At 41.1% G+C, this 24,821-nt stretch overlaps 1 protein-coding gene across 1 annotated transcript in view; it reads right to left on the bottom strand.

The window, feature by feature from the left end:
- The window catches only part of LOC138094471 (uncharacterized), a 152,159-nt gene extending 127,338 nt beyond the window's left edge, over positions 1 to 24,821 (bottom strand). The window contains exons 1-2 of the mRNA XM_068990534.1: positions 24,754 to 24,821; positions 22,011 to 23,169 (exon numbers count right to left, since the gene is read on the bottom strand). Coding sequence (XP_068846635.1) covers positions 22,011 to 23,169; positions 24,754 to 24,821 — 1,227 coding nt within the window. The remainder of the gene's footprint in view (positions 1 to 22,010; positions 23,170 to 24,753) is intronic.

The following is a 24,821-nucleotide window of genomic DNA, read 5'->3' as shown; positions in this document are numbered from 1 at the left end:
GGGTTGAGGAGGGAGACAGTGGTCCCCCTCTTCCAGAGTGAACTTCCACATATATGACTTGAGTAATAGAAGCCCCAGTATCTTGGTTTGCCCATCCTAGCACTCAACCCAAGGTAAGGGGTGAGAGCCCAGTATTCTTGACATTCTGTATCTAAGTTGGAGTTTATATCCTACAAGACGAGGACTGCTGGAGGAAGGATTCTCCAGTCCAATTGGCTGCACCTTCCTGAAATATAGCTTCGACATATTGAAGTTGCACAGAATGAGATATGAGGTTGGTTCACCCCTTTGAGCAGGAAAATGTAGCTCTAGACTGGTATCGCAGCGGGAAAAGTTATATCCATTTTCTTAGTCATAAACACCTGGAGTATAGCTGGAAAGGAAGATGGGAGAGGATCATTACTCAAATGCGACAGAATCTCTCTGTTATTGTTGACATGTAGATTTTCTTAAGCGTTTCTCTATTTTGTTGTATGCCTTTAAGACAATCCCCAGATATTTTAATACTTTTTTCATAATTGTCACTGGTTAAGTGGATGTTTCACTGGTAATCAGGTTCATCAGCTTTCTCTTACTGCCATTCAAGAAGAGAAGTATAAGACTTTTTCTGAAAAGAGAAACTGAATTGGAAAGACCTATGTAAGAATAGCTTTGTATGATTCCAACACTGGTGTACAAAAACTGCTATGAAAACCTCAGTTTTTCACTTTGTGAAAGAGAACTAGAGCAACATATACTTAAGGATTTCTATTCACACCCAAAAGCAGTAGTCACATATGGTGAAAGCTCTTAGAAATGACATAATTTTTGGATACCATGATAATATCAATTATATTATATTCTTGTTTCATCACTAAGTTGTGTCTGATTCTTTTGTGACTCCATGGACTGCAGCCTGCCAGGCTCCTCTGTCCATGAGATTTCCCAGGCAAGAATACTAGAGTGGGTTGCCATTTATTTTTCCAATAGTATAGTATTAACATGGAGAATTATTACTCCAAGAAATAAAACATTCTTAATTGGAAAAGATCAGTTTTCATTCCAATTCCAAAGAAAGGCAATGCCAAAGAATGCTCAAACTACCGCACAATTGCACTCATCTCACATACTAGTGAAGTAATGCTCAAAATTCTCCAGGCCAGGCTTCAGCAATATGTGAACTGTGAACTTCCTGATGTTCAAGCTGATTTTAGAAAAGGCAGAGGAACCAGAGATCAAATTGCCAACATCCGCTGGATCATGGAAAAAGTAAGAGAGTTCCAGAAAAACATCTACTTCTGCATTATTGACTATGCCGAAGCCTTTGACTGTGTGGATAGCAATAAACTATGGAAAATTCTGAAAGAGATGGGAATACCAGGCCACCTTACCTTCCTCTTGAGAAACCTGTATGCAGGTCAGGAAGCAACAGTTAGAACTGGACATGGAACAATAGACTGGTTCCAAATAGAAAAAGGAGTACGTCAAGGCTGTATATTGTCACCCTGCTTATTTAACTTCTATGCAGAGTACATCATGAGAAACGCTGGACTGGAAGAAACACAAGCTGGAATCAAGATTGCTGGGAGAAATATCGATCACCTCAGATATGCAGATGACACTACCCTTATGGCAGAAAGTGAAGAGGAACTAAAAAGCCTCTTGATGAAAGTGAAAGTGGAGAGTGAAAAAGTTGGCTTAAAGCTCAACATTCAGAAAACGAAGATCATGGCATCCGGTCCCATCACTTCATGGGAAATAGATGGGGAAACAGTGGAAACAGTGTCAGACTTTAGTTTTGGGGCTCCAAAATCACTGCAGATGGTGATTGCAGCCATGAAATTAAAAGACGCTTACTTCTTGGAAGAAAAGTTATGACCAACCTAGATAGCATATTGAAAAGCAGAGACATTACTTTGCCGACTAAGGTCCGTCTAGTCAAGGCTATGGTTTTTCCAGTGGTCATGTATGGATGTGAGAGTTGGACTGTGAAGAAGGCTGAGCCCCGAAGAATTGATGCTTTTGAACTGTGGTGTTGGAGAAGACTCTTGAGAGTCCCTTGGACTGCAAGGAGATCCAGCCAGTCCATTCTGAAGGAGATCAGCCCTGGGATTTCTTTGGAAGGAATGATGCTGAAGCTGCAGCTCCAGTACTTTGGCCACCTCATGTGAAGAGTTGACTCATTGGAAAAGACTCTGATGCTGGGAGGGATTGGGGGCAGGAGGAGAAGGGGACGGCAGAGGATGGGATGGCTGGATGGCATCACTGACTTGATGGATGTGAGTCTGAGTGAACTCTGGGATTTGGTGATGGACAGGGAGGCCTGGCGTACTGTGATTCATGGGGTCGCAAAGAGTTGGACACGACTGAGCGACTGAACTGAACTGAATTTTCCCTCATTATTTAGCAATCGGGCATTCTCTTCCAAGTCAACCTCAAAAACTATGACATTAATTTAAATACATTGTTTTTTCTGTGAAGAAAATTCCTAGGTCCCATGTGTTGCTGGACATTTTGCTCTCGTCCAAAACTGTCCGTGTGCTCTTGGAAACATCCAGGAGCTGCAGGAAGACTCATTAGGAAGGAATTAGAGTCCACTCCAGCTGTAGCTCCAGTACTTCAGCCACCTGATCCGAAGAGCCAACTCATTGGAAAAGACCCTGATGCTGGGAAACATTGGCGGCAGGAGGAGAAGAGGCCAGTAGAGGATGATATGACTGGATGATATCACCGAGTCAATGGACATAAGTTCAAGCAAACTCCAGGAGATAGTTAGGGACAGGAGAAACTGGTGTGCTGCAGTCCCTGGGGTCGCAGAGAGTTGGATATGACCTCGCCACTGAACCACAGCAAGTGCGTCCGTGTCCACACAGCCTTCCAATGTTGTCTCTGCCAGTCTGAGCCTGTCTTCACCAATGAGTAGTGCCAGTGGTAAGCTGTGGTGTCTGAATATGTGCAGAGTGGGGTTAAATTATAAGTCCCCGACTGCAGCTGGTTCTCTGTCTTACACCCAGATGAGTTCCCTTCTGTCTCCTCTTCTTTACATCACATGTGGTTTTCCAAATAGCTGGGAACACCATGCAGCACCTCTGCAACCTGTTGTTATGGTCCTAGGGCCAACGAAAGGGTCTCAGTCAGTTCAGTTCAGTTACCCAGTACTGTCCTACTATTTCCGGCCCCATGGGCTGCAGCACGCCAGGCCTCCCTGTCCATCACCAACTTCCGGAGCGTGCTCAAACTCACGTCCATCGAATCAATGATGCCATCCAACCATCTCATTCTCTGTCACCCCCTTCTCCTCCTGCCTTCAATCTTTCCCAGCATCAGGGTCTTTTCCAATGAGTCAATTCTTTGCATCAAGTGGCCAGTATATTGGAGTTTCAGCTTCAGCATCAGTCTTTCCAATGAATATTGAGAACTGATTTGCTTTAGGATTGACTGGTTGGATCTCCTTGCAGTCCACGGGACTCTCAAGAGTCTTCTCCAGCACCAGATTTCAAAAGCGCCAGTTCTTTGGCTCTCAGCTTTCTTTATGGCCCAACTCTCTCATCCATATATGACTACTGGAAAAACCATAGCTTTGACTAGATGGACCTTCATCACTAAAGTAATGTCTCTGTTTTTTAAAACTCTATCTAGGTTTGTCATAGCTTTTCTTCCAAGGAGCAAGTGTCTTTTAATTTCATGGCCGCAGTCACCATCTGCAGTGATTTTGGAATTTAAGAAAATAAAGTCTGTCACTGTTTCTACTCTTTCCCCATCTATTTGCCGTGAAGTGATGGGACAAGATGCCATGATCTTAGTTTTTTGAATGTTGAGTTTTAAGCCAACTTTTTCACTCTCCTCTTTCACTTTCATCAAGAGGCTCTTTAGTTCCTCTTTGCTTTCTGCCAAGGAAGCAGAAAATGATCTCATCCTGTGTGAATTTATTATCACAACCATGCTGGGTGTGTCTCACAGCTCCTCATCCTCTGAGATAGACTTCCCAGCAGGCTAAGTATGTCCAGGTCCCATGGTTCCGATAGTAGCATCTGAGAAATGTTTCCTTCTCATTGATATCATGAAAGATCTAGTGAATCAAGAGCTCTGTTGCTTTTTCCAAAAAACCCTGCTGTGGCTGCCCATCTCTTGGAAATCTCATTTATCGAACAAGGAGGTCTGATGTTAGACGATGGGCATGAGAGAAAATGGGTACTTGAATTAGTGCTTTTGAGATGTCCTCTGCAAAAATTAAACTACCATTTAAAATCCTTATTAGGTCCCATGGAACCCCATGGATGAGTTCCTAAAGTTTAGAGTATTTCCCTCTTTAATGTACTTGAACTTTTGAGAGAGAGGCATTACCTTCAAGTCTGTATCTTATCAAGGCTTTGGAGACATGAATGTTCTTATTTCTATGAGTTCTGAAATAAGCCACAACATTTAAAAATTTCTAGATTCTACTCTGGTTTATCTGAAAACCATTTTGTTCAAAAACAGTGTCAGCTAGTCAGAGATGTGGGCATTTCTACTCCTAAAAATCCTTTCACATTGACCATGATTTGCCATAACAACCAACAGCCAGGGCCTGAATCAAAATCCATGAAAAAAGGGAGATGGCTGAATGTTCTGAATGATGACAGGTATCTTACATTATTAACAATTTCTTAGAGATGTAGAATTAGGTGATCAATTCCTGTACAACTGCATGCTGAAAAATAAATAGGATGGAGGGAATTGGCACCCTGTACCCTTTAGTCTCTATTTTCTTATTTATTTGTTTTACAAGTTGACATTATTCTTATTTTACATTTGAGGAATCTAGTGCATGAAGTTGGCTGTGCTTGTCGATATAGCATTAATAATGTCAGAACTGGAGTTTGGAGTTAATCTTCTGACTCCCTGTCTCACGTTTGAATGTGGAGGGAAAGCAGGACCTTCTTACCACCCCTAGAAGCCCCAGTTCCACTGGGAAAGTCCATTTGGAAGAAGTACAGCAGGAAAGCAGGAATGATAAGGCTCCATGCAGAAAACCTGCCCCTAGGTGTTGCCCTCTGGAGCAAGCAGTTGTGTGTAAGGTGAGATTTCTGTCACGCCTCCTTTCCTTGTGAAGCCAGCAGTGGTGGTGGTTGTCTAGTCACTCAGTAGTGTCCGAATCTTGGGACCACTGGACTATAGCTGAAACTCCGATGCTTTGGCCACCTGATGCAAAGAACTGACTCACTGGAAAAGATCCTGATGCTGAGAAAGATTGAAGGCAGGAAGAGAAGGGGACGACAGACAATGAAATGGTTGGATGGCATCACCGACTCAATGGACATGAGTCTGAGTAGGCTCCAGGTGTTGGTGATGGACAGGGAGGCCTGGCGGGCTGCAGTCCATGGGGTTGCAAAGAGTTGGACACAACTGAGCGATTGACTTGAACTGAACTGGACTGTGGCCTATCAGGCTCCTCTGTCCATGGGATTCTCCAGGCAAGAATACCAGAGTGGGTTTCCAGTTTCTCCTCTAGGAGATCTTCCTGAGGGATGGAACCCACATCTCCTGCATTGCAAGCAACTCTACCCCTGAGTCACCGGGGAAGCCCCTCGAACGCTCTTTAAAGCTGTGGTAATCTTTTCACACCTTCCTCAAAATGCCCCTCCCTTCTGAGCCCATGTCCAGTGCCAGGTACTGTCCTGGGGTCAGGCCCTTGGTCCAGTTTGGTGGCTCATGTGTCTCTCCCGTCTGCTGTAGGACCACCTCTCTTTCCCCTTGACCCTGGGTCACCCTTATTCCCAGGGTTCATGGAAGAGGACGAAGATGGCCCCTCTCTTTGTGTGGTTTCCAGTTTACTTCTGATGATAAGAGCATTTATTCAATGCTTTCTCCTGTCGCATATCATGTGATTCTTGCTGAAACACTGTGAGTGAGATGTGATTGTTTTCCTCCTTTAACAGAAGGAGAAATGAAGTTTTAAATAATTCAGGGTCTTAGTGCAGGAAGAAGGCACATACTCAGCATTCTATAAGTAAATATATATTTACATGCATATATAATTTACATGGGACTTCCCAGGTGGCACCAGTGGTAAAGAACCTGTCTACTAAGGCAGGAGATGTAAAAGATGATGGTTCGATTCCTGGGTCGACAAGGTCCCCTGGAGGAAGGCATGGCAACCCACTTCAGTATCCTTGCCTGGAGAACCCCGTGGACAGGGGAGTCTGGTGGGCTACAGTAAGTACATAGGGTTGCAGAAAGTGAGACGCAACTGAAGCAACTAAGCATGTATGCATGCATAATTTACCTGGAAGGAAGGAGAGGAGAAAGAAAAGAGTCATAAACTAGACCAGGTATCTGAGACTCTCGTCTATCACTGTTCAGTGGTACCATGGCCCAGTGATTTCCTGTATCACCTTGCTAGCAAGGACTCAGGGAGAACTGAAGCACCCAGGAGATGCAGAGACTTAAATGTAATATGCTAGAAACATGAAACCTATGTATGAATGGAGAGTGGGAAAGTGAGATCTGACTAGAAAAAGAAATTTTAAATATTGCTGTATTATCATCTGCTTTAGGACTCTTTAAAAATACGTTGGAAGGTGCCCTGAGAAGTCTATCCACATTACCGTAAATTCCACTTAGATTGTGCTGAGGATTAGTGTGAATCAAAACCAAGCCCTCATCCCGTGTGGAGCGGCAAACACTCACTGCAGCCTCGTTTCCACTAATCTGGGGCTGCTGAGTGATCTTTGATCACACCAACTATTACAGATGGGAAAGTACTCTTTTCAAATCCCCAACGTGTTTCCAACTGTCAATAAAATCCTTCTTAAGTGTCAGAAGTAATTCTCTGGTTCACACTTACGCTGCTAACCTTGGCAGCACGTTTCAGTGCTTCCAAAGCAAAACAGCAGCCCAGTGGCATAACCACGGCCGTAACTCCAACAGACACACTCACCCTCAGCTCTAAAGGCATCAGGGATGCGCTCCTAAAAATGGCCATTTGTGTTAGCTTCACTTTAAAGATTAGGTGTTTCACTCAGAAATACCTTATCTGGGAGACAAAACAACCCCTACTCCAAGCCCTCGAATTAAACAGACCAATCACACAGGTGACATGTCGATCCAGATGTTTAAATTCGCACAGAAAGTGAAGCTTCCCTAGCTCCTAGAACATACAATAAAAATTTTAATCTTTGGAAGCATGTGAACAAAGAGTGTCTTACATTTTAAAGATGATCTCAATGAAACTGGATCCTTCCCCATAAATTATACAAGAGGATGGTTTGCAGTAATTGCTGTAATAAAGTAGCTGATAGAAAGAAGCACGGGTCCCTTAACTAGATACAATAAGCAATTACCCCGGCCATCAGGAACCCCGTCAGTGGGGAGGTTGTCTGTGTCAGAACAGGGCCTGCAAACCCTGTTGCATTTAAGCGTCTAAGGCCTTGGCCCGATTATCTTCCAGGATGTGCATGTTTAATAAGCTTCTCCAGCAAATGAAGGGGGAGCGTTTCTGGCAAAATGAAAGATGGCGATAAACTGCTTCCGGATGATTAATTCACGGAGACCCTTCATCACACAGCGAAGACATATGCCCGTCTCCGCTGTTGTCCCCTTGGAGATTTTCCTACTAAACGTATGTGCATATATTTCATGGCCGCTGATATTTGAATTGCAGCCTGCCTCCATGCAGGACATGAAACACTTCAAACCGCATAATGCTGACTAAATTACCAGGTCCCCAGTGGCCTGAGGTAGCAATCGCCATAATAATGAGTGTGCTTAAGCGGTTTGTGTAGGTCTCCTCAGCTCTCTAGCTTTAATGCCCAGACTTATTATTAGGTTGGTTTTTTTTCTTTCCCCTCCTTTCCAGGCGAGAGATGGTCTCTCAACATCACTGGCCATTTCGAGTTGGGGAACATGCAATGGCCTGCCACTATGAATGACCCGTGAAGGCCAACTGATAATCCCAGTTTCATCAAACAAAACAGTCACTTGACATCTTTCCATCTACTGTTATTTCATCTTGTTTAAACAGAGGTGTGGCTCAGACAGTAAAAAAGAAAAGAAAAAATCTGCCAGCATTGCGGGAGAATCTGGTTTGATCCCTGGGTAGGGAAGATCTCTTGAAGAAAGGAATGCTTATACTTGCCTGGAGAATTCTGTGGACAAAAGGAGCCTGGTGGGCTACAGTCCAGGGGGTCACAAACAGTCAGATGCAACTGAATGACTAACACATTCACACCTTTAATGATTGAAACACATTCATGTTTGGAGCTTAGGTGACTTTAAATGATTTTGCCCTTAAGGATTTCTCAAAATTTGAGATATTTTGCATGAATCATTTGTTGAAAAAAAAAAAATGAAAATCTACCCCCAAAGTGAACACATACATTTATTACTTTAGGAATTTAAAGAGTCTTTTAAAAATCTGGTGTTAAAAAAAAAAAAAAAAAACAACCTGGTGTTATTCTAGTCTTGCGACATGGCAGAGCCAATTTGCACACTTTTCAGCGTGGGGTTGAGAGAAAGACCTGGGCTTGCCCAGGAAAGTAAGCAAGGAACATTCAGTCCATTGTCTAGCCTGTCAGTCCCTCTGAGTTCTAACCCAAGAGCTCGCTCTCCTTCCTACTCTGCTAGAATCTCTCAAGACCTTCTTCTCAGTGAACAACCCCAGGAAAGCGTTTCTTATTCACTCTCCCTAAGTCCCATTCCTGGCCCTGCCTGCTCCACAACCTACACCCTTAATTCTCTGTTTCTTTACCTACCCTTTCCTCGGCAAACTTCAAGGGGTTTCTGTGTAGGAGTTCATACGCAGCTGCTGTTGAAAAAGCGGGATAGAATATTTGCTTCATGTCTTTTTCATGTTAGTGATTTTTTGGGGGAATAGGTGGTATGTGAACATTTTTCAAAAGTCGAATGACTCTGAAGAGTAGGCAGTTGAAGTGCAACCTCCTGTCCACTCACCAGTGATTTCCTCTACAGATGTGTCCACCACTGCCAGGCTTAGTCTGAAAATATCTTTTATGACAGATTCCTAGAGCTAGAACTGCTGGGTAAAAGGGCCCATGCATTTAGATGCATGCAACCCTATGTTCCCTGGAGGAAGAAATGGCAACCCACTCCAGTGTTCTTGCCTAGAGAATCCCATGGACAGAGGAACCTGGCGGGTACAGTCCATGGGTTGCGGAGAGTTGGGCACAACTGAGCGACTAAACAGCAACCAGCCCTATCAGAAGAACGGATAAAAAGGATAGAGCGCACACACACACGTACGTACAATGGAATATACAAAAATAATGGAATCAGGTCATTTGCTGCAACGTGGAGGGACTCAGAGATTATCATACTAAATGAAGTAAGTCATACAGAGAAATACAAATATATCACTTATATGTGGAATCTAAAAAAAGGATACAAATGTATATGTTTCAGTGCTATTCTCTCAAATCATCCCACCCTCTCCTTCCCCAACTGTGTCCACAATCTGTTCTCTATGTCTGTGTCTCTTCTGCTGCCCCAAAAGGAAGATCATCAGAACTATGTTTCTAGATTCTATATATATGTGTTAATATACAATATTTGTCTTTCTGACTTACTTCACTTAGTATAATAGGCTCTAAGCTCATCCATTTCATTAGAACTGACTCAAATGTGCCCCTTTTTATAGCTGAGTAATATTCCATTGGGTATATGTCCCACAACTTCCTTATCCATTCATCTGCCAATAGACATCTGCTGCTGCTAAGACACTTCAGTCGTGTCTGACTCTGTGCAACCCCACAGACAGCAGCCCACAAGGCTTCCCTGTCCCTGGGATCCTCCAGGCAAGAACACTGGAGTGGGTTGCCATTTCCTTCTCCAATGCATGAAAGTGAAAAGTGAAAGTGAAGTCGCTCAGTCATGTCCTACTCTTAGTGACCCCATGGACTGCAGCCTACCAGGCTCCTCTGTCCATGGGCGTTTCCAGGCAAGAGTACTGGAGTGGGGTGCCATTGCCTTCTCTTCAAGAGACATCTAGGTTGCCCCAATGTCCTAGCCATTGTAAATAGTGCTACAATGAGTATTAGGGTGCATGAATCTTTTTTAGTTATGATTTCCTCATGGTATACCCCCAGTAGGTAGCCAGTGGGAGTTTGTTATATGACGCAGGAAACCCAAAGCTGGTGCTCTGTGACAACCTAGAGGGGTGGGATGTGGACGGAGGTGGGGGGGGGGGGTTCAAGAGGGAGGGGACATGTGTATCCCTATGGCTGATTCATGTTTATGTAGGGCAAATCCATCACAATATTGTGAGGTAATTATCTTCTAGTTAAAAATGGTTTTTTAAAAAAAGATGTAAATGAACTTATTTACAAAACAGAAGTAGACACACGGACATGGAAAACAAATGTATGGCTACCAATGGGGAAAGAGGGGGAGGGACAAATTAGGAGGCTGGTATCAAAAGACACACACTGCTAACTACAAAATCCCCTGGCCGCTCAGATGGTGAAGAATCTGCCTGCAGTGTGAGAGACTCAGGTTCAGTCCCTGAGTGGGGACGATCCCCTGGAGAAGGGAATAGCAACCCACACCAGTGGGTTTTGCCTGGAGAATTCCATAGACAGAGGAGCCTTCTGGGGTTTTGCCTGGAGAATTCCATAGACAGAGGAGCCTTCTGGGGTGCAGTCCATGAGGTCACAAAAGTCAGATATGACTGAAGGACTAAAACTTTCACTTCTTCACTTCTTTTCAGATATAAAATAATTGACAAGGGCTTACTGGATAGCACAGAGAATTATACTCAATATCTCAAAATAACATAATGGAAAATAATGTTAAAAAAGAATATAAATATATACATTCATATGTATATATGTATAACTGAATTATTTCACTGTATACCTAAAACTAATACAACATTGTAAAGCGACTATATTTCAATAAATTTTTTTAAAATATGAAATAAATTAATTAAAGGATGTGTGGACAAATTACCTTCTACAAATTATACCAACTGATCCTTCAGATAAGTCCTCAAGGGTGGCTGTTATTCCACATTCACCAAGAAAATGTTTTCAAACCTTTAAATCTTTGTCAGTCTGATCATATGAGAAGAAATATTTCATTTTAGTTTAGTTTTTGATTTATTTTTAATGAGTAATTTGAGCATTGTTTCATATACTAAAGAATACTCACATTTCTTTTTCTAAAACGCTCTACATTATTTGATACGTTTTCCATTGTGTTCCTCTTTGTACTACTGATTTATGGAATTTTCTTTTATCTTATCCCTTTGACATTAGTTATGAATATCTTCCTCCATCCGTCATTTGGCTTCTGACTTTGTGGTGTTTTTATTCTAGGCATATTTTATTTAATATAGTGAAATTTATCAATCCTTATCTTTTATGGCTTCCAAGCTTTTTGTCACATTTAAGAAAATCTTTCTGATTCTGAGATGATATTTTTGAAATATACTATGCACTATAGTATTTTTACGATGTCACATTACTTTTACAGTAAGTGTATGAAAGCAAAAGAGCAGGAAAGTGTTAGTCACTCCTTTGTGTCCCACTCTTTCTGACCCCATGGATGGTGGCCCACAAGGCTCCTTCATCCATGGGATTCTCCAGGCAAGAATACTGGAGAGGGTAGCCATTCCTTTTTCCAAGGGATCTTCCTGACCCAGGGATCAAATCTGGGTCTCCTGTGTTGCAGGCAGACTCTTTACTGTCTGAGACTTTGAGCTTTATATCAGTGAAGAAGATGAGGTAATAATCTCACTTTATTATTTTTTATTTTAGGTTTGCCTATTCAGGCAATACAAAGTTTGCCATTTGCTGAATAATTATATTTTCTCCCATTAACTTATAATATCACCTTTATCAATCCTAATAAGGCCCATTTTATAGATGAGAAAATGTAACCATGATGTTTTGAAGCATCTTGCTGAAGGTTTCATGAGAGTTAAATTTGAACTAACCATCTGCCTTTTATTTTTATTTTCTCTTCTACACTCTCTCTAACTTTATTTTATTTTTGCTTCCTTACTAAGCATATAGCTTTTTTCTATCAAGAACTGATAGAGATGTGCTAATATCTCTCATAATTAAGGAATTTCTATCATTACATTGATGTATACAAATTTTACTTTATGATTATAAAAATATTTGCTTATTATACAAAACGAAGATTTTTAATCCTCTAACTTTTGATAGACTATGTAATTAACTAAGAATGATCCCTGTGCCATACTGAGTGCTTTAAATTTGACCTCAGCCTTTATAATGAAAACCTTTCTTTATTGTTTTGACAATATCTTGTTAGCTGCAACTTTTCCTCACATAATTTTAGCTGTACTTCTTGAAGATGTATTTTTGTTTGATTTCTATTGTACTCTCAATCTTTATCAGTTTGTGCTTATGAATTTATAATATATAGATGGAACAGATACTAAGTCATTTCGTACAAGGAATATTTTTTTAATCTTATTTTATTTTGAAACTACCCTTTCAAGCTTGCAAGAATGAAGGGATACTTATATATTGTTATGGACTGAATGTTTGTGTCTCCTCAAAACATGTAGGCTGAAGTCCCTACCCCAATGTGATGGTATTATGAGGGTGGACCATTGGGAAGTAATTAGGTTCAGATGAGGTCATGAGGTCAGGGTGGTGGTGGGGGATCCCATGACAGGGTGAGTGTCCCCATAAAGAGAAAGACAGAGCTCTCTCTCCAGCCAAACTCAAAGGTGAAGTCATGAGGCACAGCAAGACGGAGGTCATCTGCAAGGCAGGAGAAGTCCTTATTGTTGTTGTTCAGTTGCTAAGTCACGTTCGACTATCTGTGACTCCACGGACTACAGCACACCAGGCTCCTCTGCCCTCCACTATCTCCTGGAGTTTGTTCAAACCCATGTCCATTGAGTTAGTGATGCCTTCCAATCATGCCATCCTCTGTTGCCCCCTGCTTCTCCTGCCCTCAATATTTCCCAGCATCAAGGTCTTTTCCAATGAGTTGGCACTTCTTCACATCAAGCGGCCAAAGAGAGTCCTTACCAAGAACCAAATCCATCAGCATCTTGACCTTGGACGTCTTAGGCTCCAGAACTGGGAGAGAATATATGTCTCATATAAATGACTCAATTTATGGTATCTTGCTCTAGCTTCCCAAGCTAAGACACATAACAATGCTTATGTTTTTTAAAGCATGATACATATCACATTTTTGAGAATTCTGACATATCCACTGAAGCTACTGGAAACAATCTGAAGTTTGGGGTACACTTTTTTTTTCTTTTGTGAAGTTGGGAGAGTGAGAAAGAATCATTTCCATTTGAAACATAAATAGCAGTTTGATATTCTACACTCTGTCACCATGGAACCAAGACCTGGAATGTTGAGCTTCTGACATGTTTTTATAGCCTGAAACATTATTTTTAAAAGGTAAAGTCTTACTCCTATTTGTAAATCAGAAGGATGAATGCCCAGTCTTCAGTAGAATACATTCAGGTTTGAAAGGACATTAAGTATTCATGCGGCTCTCAATGTTCTATGGACAGCTGCAAATCTTAAAAACATATCTCTGCATTAATACTTGATAAGCCGAAAAATGTCATCCTGACTCACAGCAAAACAAAAGTCCAGCCAGTGTTTGGATGAAGAACAAAATATGGTTCTGATGACTAAAACTGAGAATTGAGGTAACCAGGTTTCAAGATGTCTGAAACATAAAAAACAAGCAGCCAAACAACAAACAATAACCACAAACTAAAAAATCTTTAAGATGGCATGAAAGTGAAGCTAGCGCTAGAAGCTGCAGAATTGCCTGACATATTCAGGACCCATGAAAATTTCTTTGCATTGGATTTTAAGAGTCTTTCCTCAGAAAGATTTCCATGTTTCTCCCTAGCTTTCATAAGACAAAGTTAATGGTAAAGCAGGAATGCGACTCACTGGAAGCTTGACTATTGAAGCTTGACTCTGTTTTCATTCCAGGTCCCTGAATCTGGTCCACTGAGTCATGAGTTTAGAGAATATGGCTGGAGATTGAGAGAAATGCCCTCTGGGTGAGAGGGACGATGCCTGAGGTAGCCCATCCTTCACAGCAGGACTGAGCACACACCTTTCTCAGGAGGTTGCTGGGGGGCCCACGAGAACACAGAGGACAGAGAAAGATACTGGGGGAGAGGGGAGCGATGCAAGTGGGAAGACCCCAAAGCAGGGAAATTAAGGAATGTGCCCCCTTGGAGGTATAAGCAATAAGCTAACAGCGGAGATAAAATGAACCTGCTTAATGACTCCAAAAAGGAGCATAAAAAAGAAGTGGAAATGTAAAAGATTAAAAATCAAACAGAAAATTGTAGTTAAGTCCAACCATATCAATAAGCAAATGAAATATAAATGATCTAAACAGAAAAATTAAAGTCAGAGTTTGATGTGGAAAAGAAACCCTCTTTAAATAAAAGGGCTAAAAGACAGCTAAAACTTGATGGGAAAAAATCTACTGAGCAGAGGAAATCTGGAGGGTCTGTTTTAATGTCAACAAAAATAGACTTTTGAAACAAAGAATACAGCTTGGATATAGGGAGACACTGCATAACTGAGAATAAAGGAGGATATGGATAAGCATAGCACAGTGACCCTAAATGTGCAAGAATCCAACTATTTAAAATAATTTAAAAAATGAACAGAACTGAAAGAAATAGAAATCTCTGCAGTGATAATTTCAGACTTCAATTAACTCTCCTTAACCAATGCATCAGAAAATAAAGAGGAATCCTGAAGATATGTACAGCACTGTCAACCAACTTGCTCTAGTTAGAACTTAAAGAACCCTTAGACCACTTCACCCCCAATGGCAAAAGACAAAGTCTATTGACGTATATATGGAATAGTCATCAAGGCAAACCATATTTCACATTATAAAGTGAATCTCAACAAATTTCAAGTCATTGAAATAAAAGTAATTCTAATCATAATTGAATTGAGTTTGAAATAAACTGCAGAATAATTTATGAAAAAACCCAAACTCTTGAACATTGAATAAGTCACACTACTCTATATCCCATGGGTTAAAGAAGTAACTAGAAGTGAAACAAGAAAATATTTTTACTGGAGTGACAACATGAAAAAAGAAAATAAAATTCCTATAAAATATATAAAACATAATTAAAGCAGTATTGAGGGGGATATTAACAGCTTTAAAATTTTATGTTAAAAACAAGAAATATTTTAAATCAATATTGTACACATCTACCTTAGAAAGTAAAAAAGAAGAGCAAGTTAAATTAAACATAAATTCAAGTAAAAAAAAACAAAGATGAATAAAAAATCAACAAGGCTGATAAAAACAATGAGAAAATTAAGGAAACTAAAGGCTATTCTTCAAGAGAATAGAAAGAAATTTGAGTTTTGTAGGAACTGACATACAGAAAATGTCTTCTCTGAGGACCAAGACTAGAGATCTCTTCAAGAAAATTAGAGATACCAACGGAACATTTCATGCAAAGATGGGCACAATAAAGGAACAGAAATGGTATGGACGTAACAGAAGCAGAAGAGATTAAGAGGTGGCAGGTATACACAGAAGAACTATACAGAAAAGATATTAATAACCCAGATAACCACGATGCTGTGATCACTCAACTAGAGCCAGACATCCTGGAATGTGAAGTCAAGAGGGCCTTAGGAAGCATCACTATGAACAAAGCTAGTGGAGTTGATGGAATTCCAGTTGAGCTATTTCAAATCCTAAAAGATGATGCTGTGAAAGTGCTGCACTCAATGTGCCAGGAAATTTGGAAAACTCAGCAGTGGCCACAGGACTGGAAAAGGTCAGTTTTCATTCCAATCCCAAAGAAAGGCAATGCCAAAGAATGCTCAAACTACCGCAGAATTGCACTCATCTCACACACTAGCAAAGTAATGTTCAAAATTCTCTAAGCCAGGCTTTAACAGTACATGAACCATGAACTTCCAGATGTTCAGGCTGGATTTAGAAAAGGCAAAGGAACCAGAGATCAAATTGCCAACATCCCTTGGGTCATCAAAAAAGCAAGAGAGTTCCAGAAAAAAGCATTTACTTCAGCTTTATTGACTATTCCAAAGCCTTTGACAGTATGGATCACAACAAATGGTGGAAAGTTCTTCAAGAGATGGGACTATCAGACCGCCTTACCTGCCTCCTGAGATACCTGTATGCAGGTCAAGTAGCAATAGTTAGAACTGGACATGGAAAAACAGACTGCTTCCAAATTGGAAAAGGAGTACATCAAGGCTGTATATGGTCACTGTGCTTATTTAACTCATATGCAGAGTACATCATGAGAAATGCAGGGCTAGATGAAGCACAAGCTGGAATCAAGATTGCCAGCAGAAATATCTATAACCTCAGATACACAGATGATACCACACTTAAGGCAGAAAGCAAAGAAGAACCAAAAAGCCTCTTGATGAAAGTGAAAATGTTGGCTTAATATTCAACATTCAGAAAACTAAGATCATGATATCTTGTCCCATCACTTCATGGCAAATAGATGGGGAAACAATGGAAACAGAGACTTTATTCTTTTTGGGCTCCAAAATCACTGCAGATGGTGACTGCAGCCATGAAATTAAAAGACGCTTGCTCTTTGGAAGAAAAACTATGACCAACTTAAACAGCATATTAAAAACCAGAAATATTACTTTACCAATAAATGTCTGTCTAGTCAAAGCTATTGCATTTCCAGTAGTCATATATGGATGTGAGAGATGGATTATAAAGAAATCTGAGAGCTGAAGAATTGAAGATTATTATTGAAGATTATATTGTATTATTATTATTGAAGATACTTTCGAACTGTGATGTTGGAGAAGACTCTTGAGAGTCCTTGGACTGCAAGGAGATCAAACCAGTCAATCCTAAAGGAAATTAGTCCTGAATATTCATTGGAAGGACTGATGCTGAAGCTGAAACTCCAGTACTTTGGCCACCTGATGCAAAAGACTGACTCATTGGTAAAGACCGTAATGCTGGGAGAGATCGAAGGTGGCAGGAGAAGAGGATGTCAGAGAATGAGATGGTTGGATAGCATCACCAACTCTGTGGAAATGAGTTTGAGCAAGCTCTGGGGTTTGGTGATGGACAAGGAAGCCTGGCGTGCTGCAGTCCATGTGGTTGCAAAGAGTCAGACATGAGTGAGCAACTGAACTGAACTGATGATTTAGAAGGTAGCTGGCAGTGATGTGTTCTAAGATCCTCAAGTGAACTGTGACGAAGGGCTTCTGAGGAAGTCTTCAATTCAGCATGTGTGGGTGGTGGAGATGAGATGTGTCTATTTTTTATGTTTCGATTAAATGTTTTGTTTAAAAGCAAATTCTCTAAATGTTGGTGGGCCCTCGCTGTGTTAGGTTCTTATATCAAATCCAAGTGAAACCAAATCAGTGATGAAGTGTCTGTCTGTGGTCTTTACTGTTCAGTCACTAAGTCATGTCCCAACTCCTTGCAGCCCAAAGTCCTGCAGCACACCAGGCTTCTCCATCTTTCGCTGTCTCCCAGAGTTTGCTCAACCTCATGTCCACTGAGTCCCTGATGGATTGATTCTTTTATTTTTTTCTTAAGATTTTATTTTAAAAAGGTTTAGAAATACCCTTCCTCCTCCTCTTCTTCTTTTTTCCAATACCACGTCTGGTAATAATAACCTGCAGTTCAAATTATTTTACCTAGAGAATAATTTCAGGGATATTTTACCTGGCAAATGTGAGGGTAAGTAAAGCCTATTCTCCAAAGTGGAATACTCTGAATTCCTACCAAAGTTAGGAAAAGTTTTAAAAAAGAACCCCAGCTGGGGAAGGTAAAAATAGGCAGGTAGAAATCAATTAACGTGTACCAAAAGTTCAGGATCTTTGAAGCTATAAGCTTATTTTCATTAGTTTATTGCTCACATAAGTGTTAATCAGAAATACAGCAGCTAATCATAGTGGTAAGCACCATGATGTTTCAGTTCAGTTCAGTTCAGTCGCTCAGTCGTGTCCGACTGTTTACAACCCCATGAATCACAGCACGCCAGGCCTCCCTGTCTATCACCATCTCCCGGAGTTCACTCAGACTCACATCCATCAAGTCAGTGATGCCATCCAGCCATCTCATCCTCGGTCGTCCCCTTCTCCTCCTGCCCCTAATCCCTCCCAGCATCAGAGTCTTTTCCAATGAGTCAACTCCTCGCATGAGGTGGCCATAGTACTGGAGTTTCAGCTTCAGCATCATTCCCTCCAAAGAAATCCCAGGGTTGATCTCCTTCAGAATGGACTGGTTGGATCTCCTTGCAGTCCAAGGAACTCTCAAGAGTCTTCTCCAACACCACAGTTCAAAAGCATTAATTCTTCGGCACTCAACCATGATGTTTACAGAAGCATAATTTCCAGTAAGGAAGAGTTTTCATTTTCTGTAGTTGACAATTAGACTAGGTGACAACTCTTATCTTGGATCCATGAATTTAAAAGAGTATAATAAAAATCTTCACATTACAATTTCAAAGGAAAAATGATGAAAGAAAATAACATGTAAAAGCTATATGAAAATGTGTATAGGAAAAAGGTTTTCTAATATTAGGTAAAGCGTGGACATCATAGTGTCCTTCCCTTAAAGAAGGCTGGCTAAATTCTCAAGTGTTTTGCAAATTACAATAGTTCCATCGAAAAGGTGGGCTTTTTAAGTCTTCATCTGCCAACATCTCTTTCTTTACCAACTACTTTTGGGCTTTCCTGGTGGCTCAGATGGTAAAGAATCTGCCTGCAATGTGTGAGGCCCATGTTAGATCCCTGGGTTGGAAAGATCCCCCTGGAGAAGGGAACAGCTACTCACTCCAGTATTCTTGCCTGGAGAATCCCATGGACAGAGGAGCCTAGTGGGCTGCAGTTTAGGGGGTTGCAAAGAGCAACATGATGAGCAACTAACACTAACGCTTTTTGAGAACAGGTTTCCCTGGAGAGGGAAATGGCAACCCACCCCAGTACCCTTGCCTGGAAAATACGATGGACGGAGAAGCCTGGTGGAGTACAGTCCATGGGGTCACAAAGAGTCAGACTCGACTGAGCGACTTCACTTTCACTTTACTCACTGTCGCATTTTCCAGGTAAAACATCCCTGAATGCAAACTGCAAATTATTATTGCCAGGTTAGGTGTTGGGAAAGGAAGATGAGGAAGGAGAGAAGTAAAAGAGGTGGGAGGGAGAGTAGAAAGGGGAAGGGTAAATATTTCTCAACCTTTTTTTAAAATAAAACCTTAAGAAAAAATAAAAGAACCAAGAGAAAGACTAAAATGATGGAACTGTTGCCTACAGCTCTGCAGGCAAGTAACACGAGAGAATATACCAGTGAAGAAAAACTTGTCAGCAGGGTCAAATCCATATGAGACTCTCACTGCCACTCAATCAGGCTGTCCTCCAAAGGGAGCCAGCTTAGATCAGCTCACCAGAGTTTACGTACTTTATAAACTGAGCAAGACAAATAGTGTGTTAAGGCTTTATGGACTTGTTATGACAGCTAATTTCGCATCGCCTGACATAGTATCTGAGCACATGTACAGATGTTCATTCATTTCCACTCCACTCGAGATACTGTAAATTGAGTGCCTCTGGAAGTCCAGTCATAATAGCTGACAAACACCCCTGCTACCCACACGAATGAACGTTGTAAGTCACCAAGCTTCGACATGCAAAGTTAGCAGAGAACTCAGGGGCCCATGCATCTTTTTAATGGCTTTATGGCAGAAGTCTTGTGTGGGTTTACTATGACAGTCTACCAGGGGACTCAGAGGACATCTAATGAATTAGCCATAACTTTAATTTAAGTGACATAGTGCCTGATAAACGCGGGGCCCTGATGCACCTTTGAGTTTGTCACCCTTTCCATGAAGCCACCACTGTGACCCTAGCTTTGTCTTTCTTTCTTCCTTTGCCATGACTTGTTCCTAATTTTAAAAGGATAAAAACCTGTTGTTACTGAACACAGGAGCATACATTCTTTCCAAAAAGGGGTGCACCTGCACCTTCTTCCCTGCTGTGGAAGCCGGCTCATCGTTCCAAACAGATCGTGGGGAAAATGTGTCTCTCTGCACAAGCTGTCATTGCTGCTGCTGCTGTTGCTAAGTCACTTCAGTCGTGTCCGACTCTGTGTGACCCCATAGATGGCAGCCCACCAGGCTCCGCCATCCCTGGGATTCTCTCCATTTTTATTCCCAGGTTAATATTGGTGAGATTTCATCTGCGGTTTGAGACAACAGATTAAAATGTAAAACCTCAAGATAAAATGAAAATTCTAAACCGTGTGAATTTATTAAAGGGAAAACGGAATTACCTCACAGCCTATACACCTGAAATTCCATGTAGCCGTTTTAACTGCTTACAATTTCCCATCCATCACTGTATGATGTTTGATTTTCTTGGGGTTCATTTTGATCATCATTGAAAATAAAGAAGCTTTCAGAAGGTTAGTTATAGAGTGGATCACATCTTATATCTGCCGGGTGAGTATTTGCCATCAGTGGAAAAGTGGAAATAATTGTATGACATTAAAGGAGAAAATAACAGGTCAACAGTCTTGTTGCTTTCCACCAGCTTTCATCGGGGTCTCTTGCAAAGTTTTCCATCTTATTCTCGTGGTGGTTATCTCCACAAAGATTTTGCAACAAAACAGTATCTGAGCCAACTATTGTTTTGAGGTCGGCTGCAGTGAGTGGCTCTCTTGTTGTTTCATCACTAATTCATATTTGACTCTTTTACTACCCCATGGACTGTGGCCGCCAGGCTCCTCCATTCATGGGATTTCCCAGGTGAGAATACTGGAGTGGGATGCCATTTCCTTCTCCAGGGATCTTCCTGACCCAAAGATCGAACCTGTGTTTTCTGCATGGCAGAAATGGCTCTATAGAGGCCCAAATGGCTCTGTAGCTTGTTCAATTCATATTTAAAGATTCCCGTTTTGTTACAAAACAACTGTGGTGAAGAAACTACTCATAGGAAGAGCAGTTCATTTGTTTCTTTTTCCCAAAAAGTATGTTCTGCATGTTTCCATAGTCAGTATTTCTGTGAAAATTATAACCGGAAATCTACTGACCTCACTAACCAGCAAAGAGCAGGGTACCGATGAAGGTCACATTACTGACGAAAAACTCAAGTTTTATTTTCTATCAGCTGGGCTTGTAGAGCAATGGATAATGTGTCCTACTACTGAATAAAAATGTTTCCATATGAATTATTCAGATATAATTCCACATTAGCTGTGTTATTTTGTGTCTGAAGCTGTTTGATTGTCATAAATGTGTTAGCTAGAAGCGATTTCAGCAAATGAACTTCACGGAGCATGGCCGGTTGGTAAGAGACTGTCAGTGGTTCAACATTTGCTGTGTGTGTTGCTACGTATTTGCTTTTCCTTTGGTTTTACTCCAGAAGGAAGCTTGAAGGTGGAACGCAGTTATTGAGGTAAAAGTGTTGTTTTGTTCTTGTTATTTCTTAACAATGAATATTTAAATACCAAGATCCCCAAAACTGAGGCTGTAAGTGGTACCTAAATGTGCATTGTTGTAAGCGCAGCGTAAGGAAAATTCCTTGTCATAAGGGTGCTTCTCTTGCCTGCAAATACAGGCAACGATAAGCTAAATATGTGTGGTGACAATTATGAAGACAAAGCAAAGTGATAAAATATAAACTGATGAAAGGTCCCTTTTTTGTAAGATGGTTAGAAGGATGTATAAGAGCAAAAATACAGAAAAAAGTAGAAAATGACTTTTAAATATGAGAAATCATATGAATCGCTAATATTTAATAGACAATATTTAAATTTCAAGTGTCAGGGATTCTCTGCCCCTTTGCTGAAGCATCTTCCTTTTTGGTATATCTATGAAAACAGGATATATGATCTATATGAAATTTAACTCATGTCTAAGTTGATATTTTTTCCTTTCCACTCCTTTTCTTATTTTTCTGAGGGAATATTTTTATAGAGAAATTTGGGGATAAATAATGCATTTCTGGCAAGAATCACTGAAGATATTGAAGTGGGATTTTTTTTAATGAAGAAGAGACATTGGAAGATATAACTTTGAGAGGGTTGATGTGATGATGCTGGTGGTGATGGTGGGAGCGATGGTGATGAAGTGACGAGGGGTGAACGGTGATGATTTTGACACTGGAGGCGATGGCGGCAATGGTGGTGATGGTGACAATGGTGGTGATGGTGGTGATGGTGGTGATGGTGGTGATGGTACTGATGATGGCGACAATGGTGATGATGATGGTGAAGATGGTGATGGTAATGACAATCATGATGATGATAATGATGGTGATGATGGTGGTGATGGTGGTGATGGTGATGATGGTAGTGAAGATGCTGATGGTAGTGAAGATGCTGATGGTAGTGCTGATAGCGACGATGGTGATGATGATGGTGAAGATGCTGATGGTAATAACAATCATGCTGTTGATAATGATGGTGGTGGTGATGGTAATGATGGTGATGAAGGCAATGGTAATGATGATAGTGATGATGATAATGATGGTAGTGATGGTGGTGATGGTGATGATGGTGAAGATGCTGATGGTAGTGATGATAGCGATGATGGTAATGATGGTGGTGAAGATGCTGATGGTAGTAACAACCGTGATGATGATAATGGTGGTGGTGGTGATGGAAATGATGGCGATGATGGTGGTGATGGTGATGATGGTGGTGAAGATGCTGATGGTAGTAACAATCGTGATGATGATAATGGTGGTGGTGGTGATGGTAATGATGGCGATGATGGTGGTGATGGTGATGGTGGTAGTGATGATGCTGATGGTAGTGATGATAGTGATGATGGTGATGATGGTGGTGAAGATGCTGATGGTAGTAACAATCGTGATGATGATAATGGTGGTGGTGGTGATGGAAATGATGGCGATGATGGTGGTGATGGTGATGGTGGTGAAGATGCTGATGGTAGTAACAATCGTGATGATGATAATGGTGGTGGTGGTGATGGTAATGATGGCGATGATGGTGGTGATGGTGATGGTGGTAGTGATGATGCTGATGGTAGTGATGATAGTGATGATGGTGATGATGGTGGTGAAGATGCTGATGGTAATAACAATCGTGATGATGATAATGGTGGTGGTGGTGATGGTGATGATGGTGATGATGGTGATGAAGGCGATGGTAATGATGATAGAGATGATGATAATGATGGTGGTGAAGATGCTGATGGTAGTGATGATGCTGATGGTAGTGATGATAGTGATGATGGTAATGATGATGGTGAAGATGGTGATGGTAATAACAATCGTGATGATGATAATGATGGTGGTGATGATGGTAATGATGGTGGTGATGGTATGATGGTAATGATGATAGTGATGATGATGGTTATTATTGCAAAGTCAACCATATGATTCTCAATGACATAGAAATAATTCAGCAAAAGTAGGATATTATCAACACCAACACATCGGGTTAGTGTTAGTCTTGGGGTCAAGGGCTTGAGGTCTAGCTTATGCTCACCATTCTTTAGTTGAATAGTCATTGGTATCTTCACTCAAATGGTCTGAGAATTTTATTTGCCCCCTGTGGGCAATTAGATAACATAAAGTCTATATCTGCCCCTCTCACAGGTCACCACAGGTCAGTGGTGGATTCCAAGACTCAGTTGGTAAACTTTGCAGAGCCCAAATCCATTCCAAAAAATCAAGTATGTACACTCATTGATCGGAAGTAGCCATAAAGATAAAAGCATAGGAAAATTTGGGGGATTTTGAGGTAAGGGTGAGGGCAGTAAAATGTGAAATAGAAAATATCAGATCCAGATCCTTTTTGAAGATTCTCAAACAATCCTTAGATGATAAATCACGTAAGCTACCATTAACTTCTCTCACAATTTTAGTGTCTGCAAGAAGGAACATGGCATGCATAAGAGTTCCAGGAAATATTTACTTTAAAATATGAAAACACATAGATTACTGGATTATATGTATACTTTTTGCTTTATTTAGATGCATGCTTTGGAAATATTGAGATGAATTTTATGTATAATTAATCCATAATTGATCCCATTCAAATACTAGGCAACTAGAACTTTTTAATTATGAGTACAAGAACTTTTTCTGTACTTGTCCTCTTTCTCTGCTCAGTGTTTAGAAGAGTTGTTTCATTTTTCCTTTTTTTTTATATCTTGAAATTAAGTGAACTCGATGTTGGCAAGTTGGAAGTTCAAGGAAGAACAGGTCTTTGTAGATGCTCGAGAGAAGACTCTTCAGCTTCCTGCAAGGTTCTGAGCCTCACCTGGGTCAATGGCCTTTCCTTCCTTTCAAGTGATGAAGATCCGCTGCTGATGCCCACTCTCAGGATCTGCTCCTCCCAGCTGCACGGTTTGCAAAATAAGTCAGTCCGTCCTGGTGCCCCTGGCTCTGCCTCTTCACAATGGTAGGAGACAGGGAGGCGCCTACATTCTTAGTCATTCCAATCCAGCAGACACTGGTCTGCCTCTCAGAACACAGCTCCTACTTCAGAGACTTCCTGCTGGAAGATGTGGGGAGGCCACCTGCCCAAGGCCCTCCTCCTGCTGGACCAATTCCTCCACGCTTAAGAGCCTGTGTGCACTTTCATTACAGGATTCGAGGATCTCCCTCTTTAGTAGAAGACTGAGTTCTCACTTTGCTTTTTGCTTTCCTGGTTATGAATTTGTGAAATGGAATTTATCTCCTGTCATATTAATAAACAAGAAATGTCACAGCCATCAATGATTTCTGGCCTCCAGATGTGAATGAGGGCTCCAAAATCTGAGATGCAGGCCATGCTGCCACCCACCACACTGACTGTTGAGGAGCTGGGGGGATGCAAGAAGCAGGGTGAGCGAAGAAGCCGGCTGGCCCCAT

This window comes from Capricornis sumatraensis, chromosome 18 (genome assembly GCF_032405125.1).
Source record: "Capricornis sumatraensis isolate serow.1 chromosome 18, serow.2, whole genome shotgun sequence".
Taxonomy (NCBI): Eukaryota; Metazoa; Chordata; class Mammalia; order Artiodactyla; family Bovidae; genus Capricornis; species Capricornis sumatraensis.
Note: the sequence above shows the minus strand (reverse complement) of the source record. Positions and strands in the feature narration are given on the sequence as shown.